Raw genomic sequence first — 23,545 nt, 5'->3', positions numbered from 1 at the left:
TTCATTCTCTACTGCTTATTGCCTCATGACTCTCTTTTAACTTCTCCTGTCACTCAAGCCCTTCACCCAGTCCTATGACTTACTGCTCCCCAATAGCACGTCACAATATATTAACAAAACATAACAGAATTTAAAAAGAAAATTACAATCCAGGAGAACATTAACATTAATGCATTAACATTACCATCATTGGTTTCCATTTTCAACATGTTTTTCAATTTTGTCGGCATCATGCTTTATATTGTTTAAGGTTGTTCTTCGTACTCCAGAAATTCAGAAATTGAAGCAATACTTGAAGCATTTTTTGCCATTTTGTAAATGTTTAATAATTTCAATATTTTGTGGCAATTTTAATACCACATGCTTACATTTATCAATCATAACAATGTATAGTACATAAATTATAATAAAAGAGAAAAGCTACGAAACGCTATTAGAATTAAAGGTACATAACTGACACTGATTTGGGTCAGCCTGACAAGTTGTGCTGGGGATGAACACTATACAGTAGCAGAAGGGTGAGTTGTTTCAATCTGCAGAGCTCACAGTGTATGCATGGCAGCAGTGGTACTGTAATAGGTAGGTGCTGGAGTGCACTTTTTTTTTTTAGCCATGACAGTTATATGCAGACTGACGGTTAATCGAGTGACGGGTAATCAAGGTTTTACTGTACTCTGTTTAAAATGACCACTTTCCATATCTTGCCATTGGCAGTAGTGGATAGTTTAAACACTTACATGTCTTTATAAAATACAAACCATTGTAGTGTAAATAATGGTAAATTTAACCTGCATCTTATATTATTGTCTTCCTGCCCTGGTTTTGTCAAGCCCAGTTACAGTGTTAAGAAAAAGTATTTGCCCCCATCCTAATGTCCTCGGTTTTTCTGTATTTGTCACAATGAATGGCTTCAGATCTTTAAACAAAACACTTTATTAAGTAAAGGGAACAAATGTAAACTTACAAAAGCATTTCTAAATTACCTTTTAATATATTTAAGCAATACATTTACTCAACACATGTATTGCGCATGTGAAAAGGTAATTGCTCCTTTAGTTACTCACTGAAAACCGGTGACCAAAGTTAATTGATAATTAGACTCAGAACACTGAATATAGCCACAGCTGACTATAGTCAGCCCTATTAAATCTAAGCCTCATCCTATATTGAATGCCCCTATCAAAGGAGTGAAAAAAATATTAAAACTTGCCAATCAGCAAAGGATTATATAGGTCTGGCACTCTACCACGCTGTACTGAGAGCCATTATTTCCAAATAAGGAACATTTGGAACAGGAATGCCCTGCCTGCCAACATCCTCTCAAGTGCACATCAACGACGCATTCAGGAAGTTACAGCAAATCCCAGAAGGACATCTTTGCATTCACAAAGGAACAACTGGATGACCCCCCCAGCTTTTTGGAATAATGTTTTATGGACAAATAAATCAAAAGTAGAACTCTTTGGACAACACAGGTCCCACTGTGTCTGACATAGTGTTGGGTCGTTACTAAAATTTTGACTTTGGTATTGATACCAGCTTTTGGACCTCAGCACCAGTACCAAAATGTTTCTAAACTGAATAATGAATAACTCAACAAAACCACCCATGTTATTCTAGCCTTCATGGTGCTTGGCACAATTTCTTGTCTCCCTGGTGTGCCACACTACTCATGTTTTCTGTGTTGATTGCCTTGAAGTCCCAGTCGCATTGAAGTAATAAGGATACCCCCATTAATTCCAGATCATGTTGAAGGTATAAGGTTATCTTCGTAAAGTCCAGATCGCATCTGAGCAATGGGAGGGACGGGTCCCCCGTGAAGTCCCCATGGCCTTGAAGCAATAAGGGCATCCCTGCGAAGTTCTGATTACATCAAAGCAATAAGGATATGCCCTGTGAAATCCAGATTGTGTTGAAGTAATGTCGGGGTGGAGGGTGTTCTTCTCATGTTGAAGTGATGGAAATGTGAATTTTCCAAAATACGCAATAGCAAGTGTTGAGGTGGAAGGAGTAGCAAGGGATTGAGAGGAAAGTTGATGTTTACTTCCAGTAGTGAAAATACTTAAATGCTGTTTTTTTTGGTACATGAAGCTAATCTTATATCTGTCATAAAGCTAATCTTACAGTAAGAACATCATACCTCCAATAAAATGTGTGTTGTAGTGTAATGGTGTGGGAATGCTTTGCTGCCTCAGGACCTGGAAGGATTTCTATTATTGGAGCCATGAATTCTGCATTTTACTATTCTTAAGAAAAATGTATGGTCATCTGTTCATGACCTGAATTTGAAGCTTAATTAGGTTATGTAGCAGAAAAATGACACAAATGGAAAAGCACGTCTTCAACTGGGTGACTCCTAAGAAACAAAATTAAAGTTTCGGAATAGCCTAGTCAATGTCCGGACTTGAACCCAATAGAAATCCTGTGACAAGACCTGAACCTACCTGTTTTTCTGAATTGAAGTAGTTGTTGAAAGAAGAGTGAACTAAAATTCTTCAAAGACACTGTGAAAAATTGATGTTAAAATATAGAAAGTGTTAAGTTGCGAATATTGCTGCCAAAGTTATTGAAGCTATGAAATGATAAGTGCCCTGGACAATTTTGTTCCTTAAATAGAGTAATAATTTAAAAATTGTATAGTGTGTTCACTCAGGTTCCCTAACTCTTGCATTGCAATTGTCTAAAGGAGTAAGGTAATTCATTGTGTAAAATATGCAAAAAGAAGATATTAGGAAGGGGTCAATTACTTTCTCACAGCAGTGTAAAGGGGACTTTCTTTATTCATTTTTAATAGCCATTGGGCATGTGAAGGACTAGTCATTGATTTCCCTCTTAGGAAAAGTAAGAGGACATCAGGAAATAAGCCTGCATTTACCCCTCTTTTAAATTCCTGTTACTGTCTTTATGAGTTATTATCTTTCTGTCTGTCTCTCTCTCTCTTCCCCCTCTCCTCACTATTAGTTTGTACATAATTGGCATGATTTTATATAAAATTATAAAGAAGTGCCATATGACAGAAAAATCATGTGGTCATAATTTAAATTAATATTAAAATATTTGTAAGAAAGAACAAAATCCTAACTCATATTTAAGTCTAACCAAACTGGTTTTATGTGCAATGGTAAATCTGCTCTCCTTTTGTATTATTTAATATTTTAGAGTTTTGAATTATTGTCGGATTTTTACTGAACTCTGTGAGACATTCCTAGAGGCAATTGTGAGGAATCCTGGACAGGGAATGGGAAATTTACGAACACTTGAGTTGCTGCTGATCTGTGCTGGTCACCCACAATATGAAGTAAGGATATTTTTAACAGAAAAAATACAGTTTTTCATGTAATATCTCTTATTTTGATTAAAATTTTAAAACCACTTTTTAAAAATTATTATATTTTTGTCTTCTATCATTTAATTTTTGTCATTTCTTATTAGTGTTTTTTGCATAATTGGTTATTTAATTATTAGTTAAAGTAATGTAATTGTAGTATTTTAATCCAAGGTGTACTGATTTTTTCTGAAAGAAGCAGGCATGTTTATTTCAGTTCAATGAGATGAAAAGATGAAACTTGGCTTTATAGCATGCATTTACTAAGGGAAACAAAAATAGAATTTACTTTGTAGCAAAAAAGATATATGATTGTTGTTTAAATGTTGGTTTTACATATGCAGTTAACAAAATTGATGTATTTTTTGTTATATCTTAAGATTAGTTACCATTAGAATTTTTACAGTATACGAGTAAATACCCTTTACTCTATAAATGGTTCAATTAGTAAGAAGTCTCATTTGCAATATAAGAGATGTTGGTTATCCTGTTCTATTGAAAAGCAATTTAGATTTTGAAATTGTTTTTAACTCCTAAAGTCACACTTTTGAGGTGGATTCAAGATGCCTACAACTCCTATTTGATTATTGTAGGGCAGATTCTTGTTTCTTTGATGTATTTATGTGTCAAATCAAGTTTGAATACAGCACACAAAAGTGGGAGAGATATTGCAAGAACGTAGGTTTAAGTGGTATGGGCATGTGATGAGGAGAAACAATGAATATGTGAACAAAAGAGTAATGGGAATTGAACTATAGAGGAAGAGAAAGTGAGGGAGAGCAAAATGGAGGTTGATGAATAAAGTGAAAGGAGATCTGAAGGAAAATGGTTTGACTCAAGAGGAGGTGTAGGACTGTGTTGATGAAGGTTAATCAAGCACATTGACCCCACATAGAAGTAGGAAAAGATGAAGAGGAAGGAAAAGTTCAACTACTTAAATAAATACTGAAAAATAGAGTCCATAAACCTGCCGACTTGATTTTGCACCCAGAAGCATCTGAATGTTTTCTTGAGAAGGTAACTGCTGAGGATGCTGGGATGTTAATGCATTCAAGTTAATGTATTCAAGTTAATGCACACAACATTGCACCTACTAATTCACCCTGAACTGTGAACTGGAACTTGGTTGCATATATTATGCTTATACACTTCAACTCAGTGTATGTGACACTCTTGACATGCACATATAGTTGTGCTTGAAAGTTTGTGAACCCTTTACAATTTTCTATATTTCTGCAAAAATATGACCTAAAACATCATCAGATTTTCACTCAAGTCCTAAAAGTACATAAAGAGAAACCAGTTAAACAAATGAGAAAAAAATATTATACTTGGGTCATTTATTTATTGAGGAAAATGATTAAATATTACATATTTGTAAGTGGCAAAAGTATGTGAACCTCTAGGATTAGCAGTTAGTTTGAAGGTGAGATTAGAATCGGGTGTTTTCAATCAATGGGATGACAATTGTTTGTGAGTGGGCACTCTGTGTTATTTAAAGAACAGGGATCTATCAAAGTCTGCTCTTCCTAACACCTGATTGTGGAAGTGTATCATGGTACGAGCAAAGGAGATTTCTGAGGACCTCAGAAAAAGAGTTGTTGATGCTCATCAGGCTGGAAAAGGTTTCAAAACACTCTCTAAAGAGTCTGGACTCCACCAAATCCACAATCAGACAGATTGTGTACAAATGGAGAAAATTCAAGACCATTGTTACCCTCCCCAGGAATGGTCGACCAACAAAGATCACTCCAAGAGCAAGGCGTTTAATAGTCAGCGAAGTCAAAAAGGACCCCAGGGTAACTTCTAAGCAACTGAAGGCCTCTCTCACATTGCCTAATGTTCATGAGTCCACCATCAAGAGAACACTGAACAACAATGGTGTACATGGTAGGGTTGCAAGGAGAAAGCCACTGCTCTCCAAAAAAAACATTGCTGCTCGTCTGCAGCTGGCTAAAGATCACGTGGACAAACCAGAAGGCTATTGGAAGAATGTTTTGTGAACGGATGAAACCAAAATAGAACTTTTTGGTTTAAATGAAAAGCGTTATGTTTGGAGAAAGGAAAACGCTACATTTCAGCATAAGAACCTTGTCCCATCTGTGAAACATGGTGGTGGTAGTATAATGGTTTGGGCCTGTTTTGCTTCATCTGGGCCAGAACGACTTGCCTTCATTGGTGGAACAATGAGTTCTGAATTATATCAGAGAATTCTAAAGGAAAATGTCAGGACATCTGTCCATGAACTGAATCTCAAGAGAAGGTGGGTCATGCAGCAAGACAACGACCCTAAGCACATAAGTCGTTCTACCAAGGAATGGTTAAAGAAGATTAAAGTTAATGTTTTGGAATGGCCAAGTCAAAGTTCTGACCTTAATCCAATTGAAATGTTGTGGAAGGACCTGAAGCAAGCAGTTAATGTGAGGAAACCCACCAATATCCCAGAGTTGAAGCTGTTCTGTATGGAGGAATGGGCTAAAATTCCTCCAAGCCGGTGTGCAGGAATGATCAAAAGTTACCGGAAATGTTTAGTTGCAGTTATTGCTGCAAAGAGGGGTCACACCTGATACTGAAAGCAAAGGTTCACATACAGTGCATCCGGAAAGTATTCACGGGGCATCACTTTTTCCACGTTTTGTTACGTTACAGCCTTATTCCAAAATGGATTAAATTCATTCATTCAAAGGCTGTGAATACTAATGTACATGTGAATTCTCAGTTTTTTTATTTTTAATAAATTTGCAAAAACCTTAAGTAAACTTTTTTCACGTTGTCATTATGGGGTGTTGTGTGTAGAATTCTGAGGAAAAAAATGAATTTAATCCATTTTGGAATAAGGCTGTAACATAACAAAATGTGGAAAAAGTGATGTGAATGCTTTCCGGATGCACTGTACTTTTCTACTCACAAATATGTAATATTCGATCATTTTCCTTAATAAATAAATAAATGAAAAGTATAATATTTTTGTCTCATTTGTTTAACTGGTTTCTCTTTATGTACTTTTAGGACTTGAGTGAAAATCTGATGATGTTTTAGGTCATATTTATGCGGAAATATAGAAAATTGTAAAGGGTTCACAAACTTTCAAGCACAACTGTATCTTGGCCATGGTGAAAGTCAATAGGTTACCCAAGCAACAACATACAAAAGCAGTATATGTACATGTAAACAGATATGTTTGGTGGTTAAGCCACTGTGCTGTAGTTCTGTCGTTTTCAGCAATAATTTGTAAAATTACACTTTGAATTGACCCTTTTCTTGTTGAGTACCTCAAATATGCACAGATATGAAGCATAAATTCCACCTGATAATGCTTTCAGTCTCTTTTGTTTCCTAATTGCACACCTCTCTACAGTGTTAATATCACATGAAGTGCTTGTGTGGGGAGTCAAATGTTCATTTCAAACTCTTGTTCTTTTTTGAACATGTTCCCCAGCTGTTCATAAGAGGATTTTTGGAAGTAGTTTTTCTTATAATATTTTAGCCGAAATGCACGTTTTACGGATGTTGTGAGCATACAACTGGATATCTGACATCTGTGTTATGCAACATAAGTAAATTAATTTTTTACCTATTGATATTTTCATGTTGTCTGCCATTTCTTCAGCATTGGTCACCATAGCAGCCTATTGTGTCAGGAACTTTATCTCCATTTTCCATAAAAAACATGAGATTACTTTTGTTCTTCAGCCATTACAAGAAACAACACAGGCTAAATAATAGATAAAAAGGATAATTTCTCTATTTAATATTTCTTTTCAGTATTCTCCTGTTCCTAAACAAATATGTTGAATGTTTTTTGTACTGTAAAGATGCTTAATGTTAGAATAAATTCTTGCCTGCATAATTCTAGAGAGAACATTTTCTGGGAAAATTATTCTGTACCAGTAACAGCGTACTGCAGTGAATACACTTGACTTGAGCATTCCTAGTTTTCATATTCTTTCTCTGTCTCTGTTTAGCATTCGTTTGCTCAGAGGTTGATGCACTTACTGCTTCCTAAGCAGTTCTTCTTTTCTCCACCCAAGAGGCCCGCTGCTTTTCTTCTTTCATCTGCATCTTTTCGGTTAAAACTGATTAAGTTAGTTTTTGTGTTGCAATTACTTGCTACGTTTTCTTACATTTTTCACTTAAGCTGGCACTTAGGTCTTCAATTTGCCTCAAGAATGATTAGCGAAGGTGGTAGGGAATGAGAACGGCGCCCATACACATGCGCCGTACGGCCCTGCTGCTGTGCGCTGCCGAGAGTTGATTCTACAATAAAATAAAATAAAAAGAATAACAAAAATAATCACCCCGAAAGCGGATAGTAGATGCCACGTAGTATATGTGTACCAAATTTCAGGTCAATAGTTCAAACAGTTTGCCGAGCTACAGGTGATTTAAAATCCTGGACAAACAGCCAGCCACGGTAGCGTATTATATAGAAAGATTATTGTCTATGTCATTAAGCAAGGTTTATATTTTAATAATTACTAGTTATTAATTGATCAAAGGGATTTGATTGAACACAACAGAATGGAATGCCTTGGTATTTTTCCATTGTAATAGTTAAAATATTTATATGCACTTGATAAATCATTTCATATGCTTAAATATTAATTAAGTGGGAAAAGTAAGGAAATATTAAGCTAATACCAGCCAGTGTCAGAGTAGAGAAAATCTAAATTACAGTTTATACAGACTCTGTCATCCCTTGGTCAGCTGGCATCTCATTGGAAACCCCAACAATACACCATGTTGCAGTCAATTACCAGTAGCACAAGCAAAATATGAAGATGGATGTTATTTCTGTAACTTCTGAGAGTGTGCCCTTTTTAATGTTCCAGTAGTGCACTACGTTAAAATGGTTGGGGTATAGCTTTACTAATTGCAGAGGCAGTTTGGTCATCTGTATTATTGAGCAGTTGGACATTTAAGACTAGGTATTCCATATTTAAAGGTTTTTCTTTTTAGGAGACGCTTATCTGGAGATTATAGTGAACAGTCCTGTATATGGGTACTGTGTAAGTTAAGGGGGAGCCTGCGTGGGTTGGGGGCTGTTTACAACTTTTCTATTATGGAGCGGTATTTAGGAGTAGTTGGAGATTTGGGAAGAATATGCAGATGGCATACATACGGCGACAATGCTTGGATTCAGAGACTGTCTCCTGGAAGTGGGAAACAATAGTAGTTAACACTGAACCACTAAATGAAAATAGCTTATCTGGAGAATGGCATCTTTCCCTTTTCCTTAGAGTATCAGTCCCATATTAGGTCATGGTTGGTTTTTAAGGAGTGAAAGTATTGGTATGGGAAGTAAATTAGCAAAATATTTATACAAGATAGTTTTTCATCCAGAATTAATATCTTCTCACAATGAGTATCTTATATAAGCCAATAGCTGGCCATTGAGAGATTAAACATTTAAGTACTTCCATTTTTTAAACTCACTTGTGTATTTTTCCCCTTATTTGCTGTGTTATATACTGTGAGACATAGTGATGAAGGTGGGTAGTGTTGCTGCCTTATAGCACTTAAACCCTGTTTGTCTTCCCAGTTGGGGTGCCACAACATGTGTTTTTTCATATTATTTGCTGGGCAGTTTTCCCCTCAACCCTCTAAGTGAAGTCCAGTTTCATCGAAAAGTCTAATTACTTGCAGTCGGATTGAACAAACAGCTAATGCCACCCAGAATAACTAGGTTATGTGTATTCACTGTTCAGTTATTCATTATAGTACTGTGAATATATTTTCCCTTAGAGACATTTTGCTGAATATTTTTATTTATTATTTTTCATTTATCCAAATCTTTTGATTGTAAGATCTGATCTACCCTCGTGTGTGTGTGTGTGTGTGTGTGTGTGTGGGTTTTCCACTACATACAGAGGTGTTGTTCCCATATGCTAAAAGATGTTTGTGTTAGGTTAATTGTTTATTCCAAATTAAACATGTGTGGAGATGTATGTGAGATGCTCCTCCAGTGGCTTGGTGCCTGTTCCAAGGCTGTTTTTTGCATTCTTGCTGAAGCTGCTAGGTTAGGCTCAAGGATCCCATTAAAGGAGAAGTTTGGTATTTTTTAAGTTATTTCTTCACAAATATGATATATATGCATTTTCTACATGAAACTGTTTTCCAAATTCCAACATTTCTTATATCTTGCCCACACTGGCGCTTTAGAATTAAAGGAGCATGAAGTTGTTGAATATTGATAGGCATATTATGATTACATACTCAATAGCTTATGCATGTCATTTTTGAACAAAAAAAGCCACTAATATTATGAGATTCAGCCATGTTAAAAGAAAGCCAGCTGTGAGCGGTTCTTCAGCACATGTAGTCTTCCAGTCTTATATTTTGCTTTACTCATATATTTATATGAGAACTCACACATATGAACAAAAAACGTACCTTTACCTTCAACTGAATAGCTCCAGGAATTTGAAATAAAATTATTTTTTTTATCTTGTTTGTTGTCACAAATATACATCAAAAACACTGAAGGCATGTGTTCTTTTATTGAGGCTGAAAGAGGACGTATTTGGTGTGTTTTCAGCTTTTCCAGTGGTGCTCAATGCCCTGTTGCCTCTATTATAAAGTGAAAGTTTGGGCAAGATGTTTTTTAAAATTTATAGAAAATGTTGGGCTATGGAACACAATTTTCCAAGGCAAATGCATATATGAAATGCTTATATACATTTTAAATATGTTAAAACATTATGATGACATGTGAGAGAAAAGTTATACTGTTCTGTGTAAACACCTTTTTTCCTACTTATTTAGTATACTGGTTATGTGAAGATCCTGGACAGTAAGTGAAAGTTAAGCTTTTTGAGCTCTTTTCTTTTCTATTTGCAGGTTGTAGAAATATCTTTTAATTTCTGGTATAGATTAGGAGAGCACCTGTATAAAATTAATGATGCAGTACTTCATGGCATTTTTCGGCCCTATATCCAAAGATTGTTGCATGCCCTTGCAAGGCATTGTCAATTGGACCCTGACCATGTAAGTTATTTTTTTTCTTCTTCTGTATGTTTAAGATGAATGCAGATCTGTAATGCAGTTGGAAATTGCCTACAATGAGCAAAAATAATTAAATGTATGACAGTTGTCTTGCAGACATGAGTCAGAAGAGTGAAAATATATTTTTTACTGTGGTTTACATTTGTAGAATTTCTCAACTTGCCATTATGAAAAATAAATCTTTAAACTACAATGTACATTTAGATAGATGAAAGAAAATTTGATAAGTTGTGTATTTTTAAAATAAAATGAATTACTACTTTAATTACAGATAATATTTTAGTATATTAAATAAAACTTAATGGTACATTTAATAACAGAAAATTCCATCTGTAATGAAAAGCATTCTAAAAATGAATATCAAAACGTTGGAAGAAACTGGCATTTTACACAATGACAGTTTGTACAGAGAAAAAAAATCCTGTTATCCTTTAAAGTTAATATTTTTTTTTTTTTTTAAAATGTCCATTACCCTATTTTGCACTGAAAGGATTATTTAACAGCTTGTTCTCCCTAAGTAATTTTAATAGTTCCCACTCAATTACCTAGGTTCACCCAAATGTCTAAGATATGTAGTAAGATATTTCTTAACATTCTGGGAAGCTGTAAAACAATCATTTAGGTATGAAAGGATTTAGTTGCCTAATTTGTTTTGTAAGTGCCAAGAGGTGTGCCCATGCAAATATGTATTATTGTGTATACAATTCAAATTAAATATACAATACAATACGAATACAAGCGGCTGAAATGAGTTTCCTCCGCAGGGTGTCTGGGCTTTCCCTTAAAGATAGGGTGAGAAACTAAGTCATCCGGGAGGGGCTCAGAGTAGAGCCGCTGCTCCTCCTAATCGAGAAGAGTCAGATAAGGTGGCTCAGGCATCTGATCAGGATGCCTCCTGGACGCCTCCCTGGTGAGGTGTTCCGGGCACGTCCAACCGGGAGGAGGCCCCGGGGAAGACCCAGAACACACTGGAGGGACTGTGTCTCCCGGCTGGCCTGGGAACACCTCGGGATTCCCCCGGAAGAGCTGGAAGAAGTGGCCGGGGGAGAGGGAAGTCTGGGCATCCTTGCTTAAGTTGCTGCCCCCGTGACTTGACCTCGGATAAGCGGAAGAAGTTGGATGGATGATTATGTACCCCACAGGGCATAGAATTTAAAACCGCCCCAGTGTCACCTGGTAGTGTTGCTGCTTCACAACACATTGACCTTATGTCTGCTCTGGCTGAAATGCCTTCTGTACTCCCCTGATGTTGGTACCGTTGTGCTTGAAAGTTTGTGAACCCTTTAGAATTTTCTATATTTCTACATAAATATGACCTATAACATTGTCAGATTTTCACTCAAGTCCTAAAAGTAGATAAAGAGAAACCAGTTAAACAAATGAGACAAAAATATTATACTTGGTCATTTATTTATTGAGGAAAATGATCGAATATCACATATTTGTGAGTGGCAAAAGTTTGTGAACCTTTACTTTCAGTTATTGGTGTGACCCCCCCCCCTTTGCAGCAATAACTGCAACTAAACATTTTCAGTAACTTTTGATCATTCCTGCACACCGGCGGGGAGGAATTTTAGCCCATTCCTCCGTACAGAACAGCTTCAACTCTGGAATGTTGGTGGGTTTCCTCACATTAACGGCTCACTTCAGGTCCTTCCACAACATTTCGATTGAATTAAGGTCAGTACTTTGACTTGGCCATTTCAAAACATTAACTTTATTCTTCTTTAACCATTCTTTGGTAGAACAACTTGTGTGCTTAGGGTCGTTGTCTTGCTGCATGATCCACCTTTTCTTGAGATTCAGTTCATGGACAGATGTCCTGACATTTTCCTTTAGAATTCTCTGATATAATTCAGAATTCATTGTTCCACCAAATAAGGCAAGCCGTCCTGGCCCAGATGCAGCAAAACAGGCCCAAACCATGATACTACTACCACCATGTTTCACAGATGGGATAAGGTTCTTATGCTGGAATGCAGTGTTTTCCTTTCTCCAAACATAACACTTTAATTTAAACCAAAAAGCTCTATTTTGGTCTCATCCGTTCACAAAACATTCTTCCAATAGCCTTCTGGTTTGTCCACGTGATCTTTAGCAAACTGCAGATGAGCAGCAATGTTTTTTTTGGAGAGCAGTGGCTTTCTCCTTGCAACCCTGCCATGCGTATCATTGTTGTTTAGTGTTCTCTTGATGGTGGACTCATGAACATGAACATTAGCCAATGTGAGAGAGGCCTTCAGTTGCTTAGAAGTTACCCTCTGGTCCTTTGTGAGCTCGCTGACTATTACACGCCTTGCTCTTGGAGTGATCTTTGTTGGTCGACCACTCCTGGGGAGGGTAACAATGGTCTTGAATTTCCTCCATTTGTACACAATCTGTCTGACTGTGGATTTGTGGACTCCAAACTCTTTTAGAGATGGTTTTGTAACCTTTTCCAGCCTGATGAGCATCAACAACTCTTTTTCTGAGGTCCTCAGCAATCTCCTTTGCTCGTACCATGATACACTTCCACAAATATGTGTTATGAAGAGCAGACTTTGATAGATCCCTGTTCTTTAAATAAAACGGGGCCCACTCACACCTAATTGTCATCCCATAGATTGAAAACACCTGACTCTAATTTCACCTTTAAACTAACTGCTAATCCTAGGGGTTTACATACTTTTGCCACTCACAAATATGTAATATTCGATCATTTTCCTCAATAAATAAATGACCAAGTATAATATTTTTGTCTCATTTGTTTAACTGGTTTCTCTTTATCTACTTTTAAGACTTGAGTGAAAATCTGATGATGTTTTAGGTCATATTTATGCAGAAATATAGAAAATTCTAAAGGGTTCACAAGCACAAATGTAAATAAATTAAAATGGGCTGTGAAAATAGTCTTTATTGTTTATCCTCCAGGTCTTTCATTTAAAATGTTAACAAAAAATCACATTTATTTAAAGTAAAATAGAAAGGTAAAACAAATATTTTCTCAGATAATTGTGTTCCACAATTATTAGCACACCTTCTTTTAATACTTCATGCAGCTCCCCTTTGCAAAGATAACAGGTCACACAAGGCAACAGCCCTTAATCATCTGCTATAATGCTCAATGAGAAAGCATGGCAAGAAATCTGAGACTATTCCCCCATGCAAAATCTCCTTAAATCCTTCTAAATTTGAGGTCCATGCTAATGGACTGTCCTCTTCAGCTCACCCCAGAAGTTTTTACTGAGATGTAGGTCAGAGGACTAGGATGGCCATGGTTAAACCTTGATTTGTTTGTTCACTGAACCTTTTTTTATTTTGAGGTATGCTTTGGATTATTGTCCAGCTGGGAGATCCAGCCTTGGCCCAAATTTAGCTTCTAGGCTGAGGCAGTAGGGTTTTGATTTAATATCTTCTGATACTTGATGGAGTCAATGATACCATGTATCTTAACAGGTTGTCCACTGACAACTAACCCCACAGCATCAAAGATTCACTATCCTACTTCACAGAGGGGATGATGTATTTTTCTGCATGCCTATTATTCCCTCTGTGCCAAACACATCTCATGTGTTGCTAAAAAAATCTTTATTTTTGTTTTATCTAACCTTAGAACATGGTCCCATTAAAAGTTAAGGATCATTTGCAAAATTGTAAGCGCTTGAGTTTTATTGTTTGATGACAGCAAGGGTTTTTTTCTGGCAATGTTCCCAAGCAACTTTCACTTATGTAGGTGGTATCTGATGGCAGTTTTGAAGACTTTCTGATTCTAAAACTGAACCGATGTATGTAGTTTCCCAGCTGTGATCCTTGGAGACCTTTCTCCACTCTAATCATTAAACATTTTATTTATTGCCCTGATAGTGTAATGTGCTTTTTTCATCCGTGTATTTAGGTTTCCTTATAGCCTTTTCTTGATTTGTGTGGGTGAACAACCTTTTGTCATTTATCTTTACTGTGTTTTTTGGTCTCTCCCATTGTGATGGATGATTAGGAGATTTTTCCCTGTGTGTCACCTCATGTTTTATACCCCAGTGAAACAGGAAGTCATGGCTGGCCACTTAAGTGTTCCTACTCACTCAGATGAGCTTTAAAATGTAAAATATGAGTAGGATTTTACTTCACTCGTATGACTTTCTAGGGGTGCCAATAATTATGGCACACACATAATTTTTAAAAATATTTTAATTTTACTTCAATTAAAGGTTGCATTTTTTTATAATATTTTGAAAGACAAATCAAGAAAATTAATAAAGATATTTTTTTCACAGCCTACTTTGTTGTTGTTTACCAAAGCTGTCAGTATTAGTGGAGGGCAAAACTGTGTGTGATCTGACTCCCTTTTAACTCATTGAGATTTTTGGTCCACTGTCAGCTTCAAGATACACAAGGCTTTCGAGGTAGTCACTTATTTTCATCTGAAATAAAAGGGAGATGATTCCACTGAAAAGCCATGGTCTTCCTTTGTTTATAACAACTGTTTCTTTAAGACCCAGCTCAAGGCCTGCTTGTTTTGTAAGGATTATTTTGGTTCAGCTATTGGCAAAATGGGTTATGAAAATTGATGCATGATTAGAAAATTTTGATTTAACCTCAATACAAGTCATGCTAAATATTTTTTTTAACAAACAGCAGTGAAATTAACTCTTGGAATATTTTTACTGTTTTTCTTGATTATTTTCCATAGCTTGGTTTAATATAAAATAAATTATTAGTACTCTTTTAATGTAGGAAGGAATACCTGAGGATACTGATGATTTTGGGGAGTTCCGTATGAGAGTCTCAGATCTTGTAAAGGACCTCATTTTTTTGGTTGGATCCATGGAATGTTTCTCTCAGGTATGGTACATTCAATCTTTTTGGTACATCTAAGTCTTTCTGTTGTCTGTAAAGGTCTGTATGGAAATTTGTACTGCAAAATAAAGATAATAATGCTTGTACATGAATTGTGTTTTCTTTAATGGTCTTTTCTCATCATTTGATGTTTCTAATTCAACTTGTAAAGGGCTCGAAAACAGCTTAGCTGTATCCTGTCCCAGATCAAGACACATTGACTATGTTTTAATTGTTTTGAAAAAGAATACATTTAGTTTTATCAATCAATCTTAATCACTTTCTGTGCATTATACATATACAAATATTGTGGATCATTGAAACTATGCTTTTATGATTAACACGGCATCACAACATACAAATGTAATGTATTACTTTAGCTCATATCTTTACAAGACACAAAGACTGTACACATGTGCTTATTTGAGCATCAGTAGAACTAGTGTATAGTCACACAAAAACTTAATTTGAGTTATTGTCTAACATCAAGCCCCATATAAACTACAACTTCAAAAACAGTAAGTTGATTTAAAAAAAAAAAAAAAACCAAATAGAGCAAAAATGTTTTTAACATGACAACATTGAAGGACAGAAGTAGAAAAGGGTTCATTGTACAACAAGATTTATTGTGACAGTCATATTTGTAAAACATCAGAAGAAATGTACTGTACACAGTTCTGAGACTGTTCAACTGAAATGGTGTCCAAACCTTTGCTATTGTCACATTTATTTTTTAATTTTTTTTTTGCATTTTTTGAGTTCATCAAATAAATCACAACTGTGCATAAATATTTTCATAAAATGGCATTTTTTTTTATCAAAGTGGTATTTTATTAGTATCTTTTACTTCAAATATCATCAAAATATGTATTTTGACCAGGATTGTCCAAACTTTTAACATGGAACAGTAGCTGTGCAGTTTCACAGTGCCTAATATAGTGAATTTTATAACTATTTGGACAGTGACATCATTAGTAGTGTGGCTGTCTACCCAAACATACTGATAATGAAGTTAAGCAAATAATGCAAGCTTTTAGGGGGGAAAAAAGTGAATGATATGGGAAATACAGAACTTCTTATATGTACTCTCCTCTATTTTAAGGAACCAGAAGTAACTGGATAATTGTTCCTTGGCCAGATGTGTATTATTGTTTCATCGGATCATGCACAATTAACCTGAGAAAAGTCCTACAGTTGATTCTAAGTGTGGTATTTTCATTTAGAAGCTGTTGCTAATGTTCCGCAACATGCGGACCAAAGAAATGTCAATATCACCTTGAGGCTGGAAAGTCATGAATAAAACAATCCAAGAACTAGAAAACTTTAGATTTGCTAAAATCAACTTTTTGGTACATCATTAAATAACAAGAGTGTACTGGTAAGCCCAAGAATTCCAATTAGCCTGGTAAATCAAGGAAGACTACTGCAGTGGATGACATAAGAATAATTTTAATAGCAAAGAAAAAACCCTTTTCAACTGTCAGTCAGATCAGAAACACTCCCCAGGATGTAGCTGTAGCTGTGTCCAAGGCAGCTAAAAAAAGAGCATCATCGCATGCTTTAAGAAATTAAATTCAAGATTATAGTTTTGCTAAGAAGTACTAAGAAAATCTATACAGTTTTGGAACGGTGTCTTAGGATAGAAAAATGTGTGGAGAAACAAGGAAAAGGACAGCTCATGATCCTAAGAAAACCACCTCCTCTGCTAAACATGGTGGAGGTAGTGTTATGCGTTGGGCTTTTATGGGTGTGCCACTGAAGCTGGTTCCCTTATTTATTGCTGATATACTACTGGTAAAAACAGGAAGAATACCGCAGTATACAGAGTCATCTGCTTAGATTGTAACCCAAATCATACTGCTGAAACAACTAGACTTCATAACCAAAAGGTGGAATGTTTTGAATGGCTGAGTTAATCTCCTGAACTAAATGCAATTGAACATGCATTTCATCTGCTTAAGACCAGAGAAAAGGCAGTAAGCCCTCAAAATAAGTGGGAAATAATATGAAAGCAGAACAGGTCTGGGAGAGCATCGCCAAGTAAAAAAAAATTAAATGGCTGATGATCTCTGTGTGTTGTAGATTTCAGTCAATTATTGACTGCAAAGGACTTGCAACCAAGTATTAAATATGACAGTTTAAAAATGTTTATTTAAGATAATATTAATTTGTCCAGTTTCTTTTGGATCCTTAAAATAGGGAGAACTATATACAGAGCCTATAGAAAATCATACCTGTTTCAAATACTCAGTTTTTTATATTACAGCCTGACATCAGAACCCATTAAAAAATCTTCCGGCTTTACTTACACATTTTGCCTCGCAATATTTTAACAATGAATAAAGGCCACGTTTCTGAAAATCAATAAAAAAAATGAAAAACTAGACCAACAGGGTTTGGAAAAGTGACAGTCCCCTGATTTAAAAGCTACATTGTGCTTTAAGTACATTAAGTCCATTCACAGATTTTTCTATCAAATTCAAGTCAGGGCTCTGACTTGGCCACTCAAGGATCATCACCTTGCTGTTATTAAGCCATTTCATTGTTTTTGGTGGTGTGTTTTAGGTCACTGTTGTGCTGCATGGTGAACTACTTGCCCATCTTCAGCTGTCTGGCAGAGAGCCGCAGGTTTTCCTCAAGAGTTTGGGTTGAATTGGCAGCACTTTCCCATAAAACCTGACTTACCCCCCAGTCCCCACTAAAGAGAAAACCCCCCACAAAATAATGTTTCCACAACCATGCTTCACAGTAGGTAGGCTTCATTGTTCAACAGTTAATAGACCGATATTGTTGATGTTAATTTATTTTCATTAGTGTGTTCCTGTGTGTTTAAACAAATCTGTGTCTTTATTTTCTGCCGTTCTACTGACAAAGAATTAAAGATACTGATTTTGTCTTAGTTAAGCTTTTTCATTTTGTTCTCTGTTGCTTTTGATGCTTGCACCTTATAATCGCTCTTGTATTTGCTCTTGGATAAAAGCATTTGATAAATAAAATGAATAATATTTGTACTAATTCTATGTTTAGTACTTTGTAAAATTTATGCTTGGATTTTACCTGAGAACTTGTCACAGCGCTGTGTGCCTGTACTTGGTGAAGAGCACTGCACAAGAATAAACTGAATTTAATGAAAAAGACTAAATTTTGTGTGGTGTGCTGCGTTGTATTTTTTTTTTGCCAAACATTGCTATTGGAATTGAGTCTAAAAAGTTTGTTCTTGGTCTCAACTGACCATAAAACCCTTTACCACTTGACATCAGACTCTTCCAAGTGTGTTTTTTTTTCGCCAAAGTGCAAACAAGACTGAGTGTGATATTTATTTTTAAAGAGTCTTCTTTTTTTGCCAACCTTCCATATAGGTAAGTTTGTGTAAAGCTTGTGACATTGTTGTCCCATGCACAGACCAACCAACAAGAGCCGTGAATATTTGTAAGTTCTTCAAAGTTGCCGTTTGGTTCTTAGTAGCTTTCCAAATCAATATCTTCCTGTTTCCAGTTTGGAGGGATAGCCCAGTCTAAGCTAGGTGTTGGTGTTGCCATATGCTTTTCACTTCTTAATAGTGCTCTAAAACATAATCAGAGGGATAGTAAAAACCTTAGAAACCTTTTTGTATCTTCCTGCTCATTTGTGCCTTTCCACAACTTTATCCTGGAACTTTCTTGAAAGAACCTTTCCAAATGTGATGAATCGTTTGGTTTGCCATGGAATCTTCAAGGAACAGACTTTTATCCTGAAGTAATCAGGAATACGTCAATTGATGCTAGTTGGGGGCAAATTGGCTTGGTGTGTGATCTACAAGGGGATTGGTTAACCCTGTGTAGGCTGATAATGTTTACTCTAAGGGGCTGATCACTTATCCAAACCAGCTGTTTCACTAATTAAATTCTAATAATTGTTGTTGAATTTTTAAAATATTTTCACTTTGATATTACGGGTTATAATGTGTAAACACACCTGGGAATAGATGCATTTATGTAATAGGTATGTTTAATTTTCATTACCATGGTTTAATTTCACAAAAAGTAGGTTATGATGATTTTCTAGAGGGAATATATAAAAAGTGTGTTAATTCCTGTACCATTCACTAAAAGCTTATATCGTGTGTGTTTCAGTATGCTTGAGTAGAGAGCTTCACTATAACAATTGTGTTTAAAGAATTGTCTCATTTCATTAAAAATGTCAAAGAAAAAGGCTGACAAGTTTTGAGGGTAGTGTAGGGAGGGCTTTTTTAGGCGGGGATGGGGGGATAAAACCCTTTTTATTTTGAGCCTCTTGAGTGCTGTCTCTTTGAAAATTGGCTAATTTTCTATTGTATAATAAGTGTTTATCCTCTTCTGCTTACAATTTTGATTTGATATCATACATTGCATAAGGCAGAGTGAAATTTAGTTTTTGATCGATATTGTTTATTGTTTTCAGCTTTATTCCACGTTAAAAGATGGAAATCCATCATGGGAAGTAACCGAAGCAGTTCTTTTCATAATGGCATCAATAGCAAAAAGTGTAGATCCGTAAGTTTATTAATTTTTTATTTATCATTTCATATATTTAAAATTTTTGAAACTTAATTTATGTATTTAAATGTTTTTAATGTCCACAGTGAAAATAACCCTCCTTTAACAGAAGTCCTGGAGGCAGTAGTTCAGCTCCCACAGACGGTACATATTGCTGTCAGATATACCAGCATTGAGTTAGTTGGCGAGATGAGTGAAGTTGTTGACAGGAATCCTCATTTTTTAGGTATTCACTTTTTTGGATTTGCATTTTTTAAAGATTTTTGTTTTGTTACATTTATCAATGGAAAGGGGACTTAACAGATATCTTTTTTTTGTAATTCTTCATTTTAAATTTGTTTCCTTTTGATTAGCTTTCTCACTTTTTTTTTTTGGAAAAATCTATTGTAGATCCAGTGCTAAATTATTTGATGAAAGGGTTGAGGGAGAAACCCCTGGCATCAGTAGCTGCTAAAGCAATCCATAATATCTGCTCTGTGTGCCGAGATCACATGGCTCAACACTTTCAGGGGCTTTTGGATATTGCTCGTTCCCTCGACTCATTTGCACTGTCTCCTGAGGCAGCTGTAGGACTTCTTAAAGGTATATGCCAAACTTACTGAGAAATGTCTTAAGTTTAGATGTGACGTGGGTTATCAGATTTTATAACGGTACTCACAATCTGTGGACATTTTCCACACATATAGTGGGTTGAATGATGGATGGATGGATAATTTGATAAATATGTTTTCTAAAATATGTTTCTGTTAAATTAGTGTCTCAGGGCTGTAAGGGATTATGATTACAGTTGTCCTTCTGCTATATTTTTCTATTGTTTTATTTGATTTGGTGTCACCAAGTGAAATTTCATGAAAATCACATTTTGGCAATAACAAGTCAAGTTAGGGAGCATGCACTGGTACAGTGCGTTGCCACACCCACTACACAACGAAACAACTCGGCATCCCAGTTGGTAATCCCCCAGGCAGACACACAGTCCAGTTCCACCCTCCGGAAATGACCCTTTATCTGTCACAGCCAGGTGTTACTTGGGCAACCCCTTGGCCTGGTCCAGCCACTCGGGTCCCCAACAATGCCAGCTCACCCTCGGGGGAAACGAGCCACATGGCCGTAAGTGCCGTAACTGACGCTCCCTCACTATGCAGGTTATGTGCCTCATTCGGGACTCCAAGAGCAACCACTCATTTGTCACAAAGTCAAACCAATGGTACCCAAAGATTCTCCAAAGAAACACAGTACCAAAGGAGTCCAGTCTTCGTCTCAGGTCACTGGATAGCATCCATGTCTTACAACCATATAGCAAGACAGGAAGCACCAGGACTCAAGACTTTGACCTTCGTCCTTTTGCATAGATATCGGGAGTGCCACACACCCCCTTCCAGTGACCTCATGACCCCCCATGCTCTCCCAATCCATCTACTATCTTCATAGGAAGAGTCACCAGAGACATGAATGTCCCTGCCAAGGTGTAAGTAAACCTCTCAACAAGGTCGACACTCTCTCTGCAGGCAGACACACTGCTGATGGCTGTGCCCAAGAGGTTATTAAAGGCCTGGATCTTGGTTTTTATCCAGGACACTCACAAGCCCAAACACTTAGACTCCTCACTCAGTCTCTCGAACGCCCCGATCAGAGACTCCATTGACTCCACGAAGATCACAGCATCATCAGCAAAGTCAGGATCCATGAATCTTTCTTCACCATCAGATGCCCCACAGCCACTGGACCCCACGAACTTGCCCAACTCCCAGTCCATACAAGCATTGAATAGAGTAGGAACAAGAACACACCCGTTACGAATCCCAGAATCAACTGGGAAAAACGCAGAGGTCCTGCCTCCACTCTGTACAGCACTTGCAGTACCAATGTACAGGCCGGCTATGATATCCAGCAACCTTGAGGGGATCCCGTGAATCCTCAGGATGTCCCACAGGGCAGCTCGATCAACTGAGTCGGAGCGCTTTGCGAAAATCGACAAAGGCTGCAAAGAAACTGTGCCGGTATTCATGTTTGTGCTCCATGAGAACCCTCAGTGCCAGAATGTTGTCGATGGTAGACCTCTTGGGCATAAAACCAGACTGTTCCGGTCGCTGGTAGGTGAGCAAGTGATCATGGATCCTATTGAGGACAACCCTAGCAAGGACTTTACCCGGCACCAAGAGCAGTGTTATCTCCCTGTAGTTGCTGCAATCCAGGCGATCACCCTTCCCTTTCCAGATAGGGACGATAAGTCCCGTTTTCCACCCAGTTGGGATATATGGAGGTGTGGCAGAAAAGTAGTGAGACTGATTTTTTATTTACCAAAGTTTTTATTTTTTTCAAACATCAATGTTATCCCCTTCAAAGTAGTTCCCTTGAGCAGCTACACACCGATGGAGACGTTGTTCCCACTGTTGGTAGCAGCGCTGGAAGTCTTCAACCTGTATGGTCTTCAGCATGTCCGTTACACTCTTTTGGATGTTTTCTAAAGTCCCCAAATGACGTCCTTTGAGGACATTTTTCAGTTTAGGAAAAAGGAAAAAGTCACACGGACTGAGGTCAGGTGAATAAGGGGGCTGGGGAACCACAGGAATGCCTTTTGAGGTCAAAAATTCTGTTATGGAGAGGGCAGTGTGACATGGGGCGTTGTCATGATGGAGCATCCATTTGTCTGCAATGTCTGGTCTCACGCGAATTACCCTTTTTCTGAGCCTTTCAAGGACGTCTTTATTAAAAACTTGGTTGACAGTTTGTCCTGGAGGAACAAATTCTTTGTGGACGATTCCCCTTTTGTCAAAAAAACAAATCAGCATTGATTTGATCTTTGATTTGCTCATTCGAGCTTTCTTTCGTCGAGGAGAGTTTGCGGTGTGCCACTCCTGACTTTGCCTCTTGGTCTCAGGATCGTATTCAAAAATCCATGATTCATCACCTGTGATCACACGACTAAAGAAATCTTGCTCATTAGCGATTCTGTCAAGAAGATCAAGACACTTGTTTTTTCGATTGTCCTTCTGCTCAATTGTGAGGTTTTTCGGCACCATTATGGCACAGACCTTTCGCATGTGCAAATGTTCAGTCAGAATTTGATGAACGGTAAATCTTTTCAAATTTAATTGTTCACTCAACATTCTTAATGTTAAACGACGGTCTGATCTCACAAGAGTGTTCACACGTTCGATGTTTTCATTGGTTTTCGGTTGAAGGCCTCCTGAGCGGTGTTCATCTTCAATGTGTTTTCTGCCTTCCAAAAATGATTTGTGCCAGCGAAAAACTTGAGCTCGGGATAAAGAATGTTCCCCATAGGCCTGTTTTAACTTTTTAAACGTCACACTTGCCGATACTCCAAGCTTAACACAAAATTTAATGGCACAACATTGCTCCAAATTCCGCTGTTCCATTTTGCGTGACGCACAACCAAAAACACAACTTCGCTAATAGCAGTCACAAAAATCACATAGTTAACGGAAGGAGTTGAAACTGGCACTGAGCTATGGGAGGGTACTGATACACGTGCTCTATCAAGGACAACTGCGCAGCATTGCCAGATCACTTGCAGTGTTGCCAGTCTCATTACTTTTCTGCCACACCTCGTATATATAGGGATATAATAAATAACGTAAAGATAGAATACTGTATTCCACAGTGTGACTCTTAAATTTTTTTTATAGGAGTTAGTGTAGATGTGAGTGTGAATGTGGATCTCAAAAAGGGTTAGTTTGAGACTCGTGCTCACTACTGTTGGAATAGGTTTCTACCTCCCACAGCCCTACATGGAAAATTCAGAAAATTAATGAAGTAATGAATGACATTTGTGTATATTTTTGCCAAAGCAGTTATATTTGTATTGCATTAGCTTAGATAAGTTAACTTTAATCATTATTCATGAAATACCTTCAACTTTATATCT

General features: G+C 36.9%; 1 protein-coding gene across 2 annotated transcripts in view; it reads left to right on the top strand.

Moving 5' to 3' along the window:
* tnpo3 (transportin 3) overlaps positions 1-23,545 on the top strand; it is a 152,081-nt gene that overhangs the window by 92,853 nt on the left and 35,683 nt on the right. For both annotated transcript variants that reach the window (XM_039761435.1, XM_039761434.1), the window contains exons 7-12: positions 3,160-3,298; positions 10,166-10,312; positions 15,041-15,148; positions 19,562-19,653; positions 19,743-19,882; positions 20,047-20,238. In XM_039761435.1, the coding sequence (XP_039617369.1) occupies positions 3,160-3,298; positions 10,166-10,312; positions 15,041-15,148; positions 19,562-19,653; positions 19,743-19,882; positions 20,047-20,238 (818 nt within the window). The remainder of the gene's footprint in view (positions 1-3,159; positions 3,299-10,165; positions 10,313-15,040; positions 15,149-19,561; positions 19,654-19,742; positions 19,883-20,046; positions 20,239-23,545) is intronic.

This window comes from Polypterus senegalus, chromosome 8 (assembly GCF_016835505.1).
Source record: "Polypterus senegalus isolate Bchr_013 chromosome 8, ASM1683550v1, whole genome shotgun sequence".
Classification (NCBI taxonomy): Eukaryota; Metazoa; Chordata; class Cladistia; order Polypteriformes; family Polypteridae; genus Polypterus; species Polypterus senegalus.
Note: the sequence above shows the minus strand (reverse complement) of the source record. Positions and strands in the feature narration are given on the sequence as shown.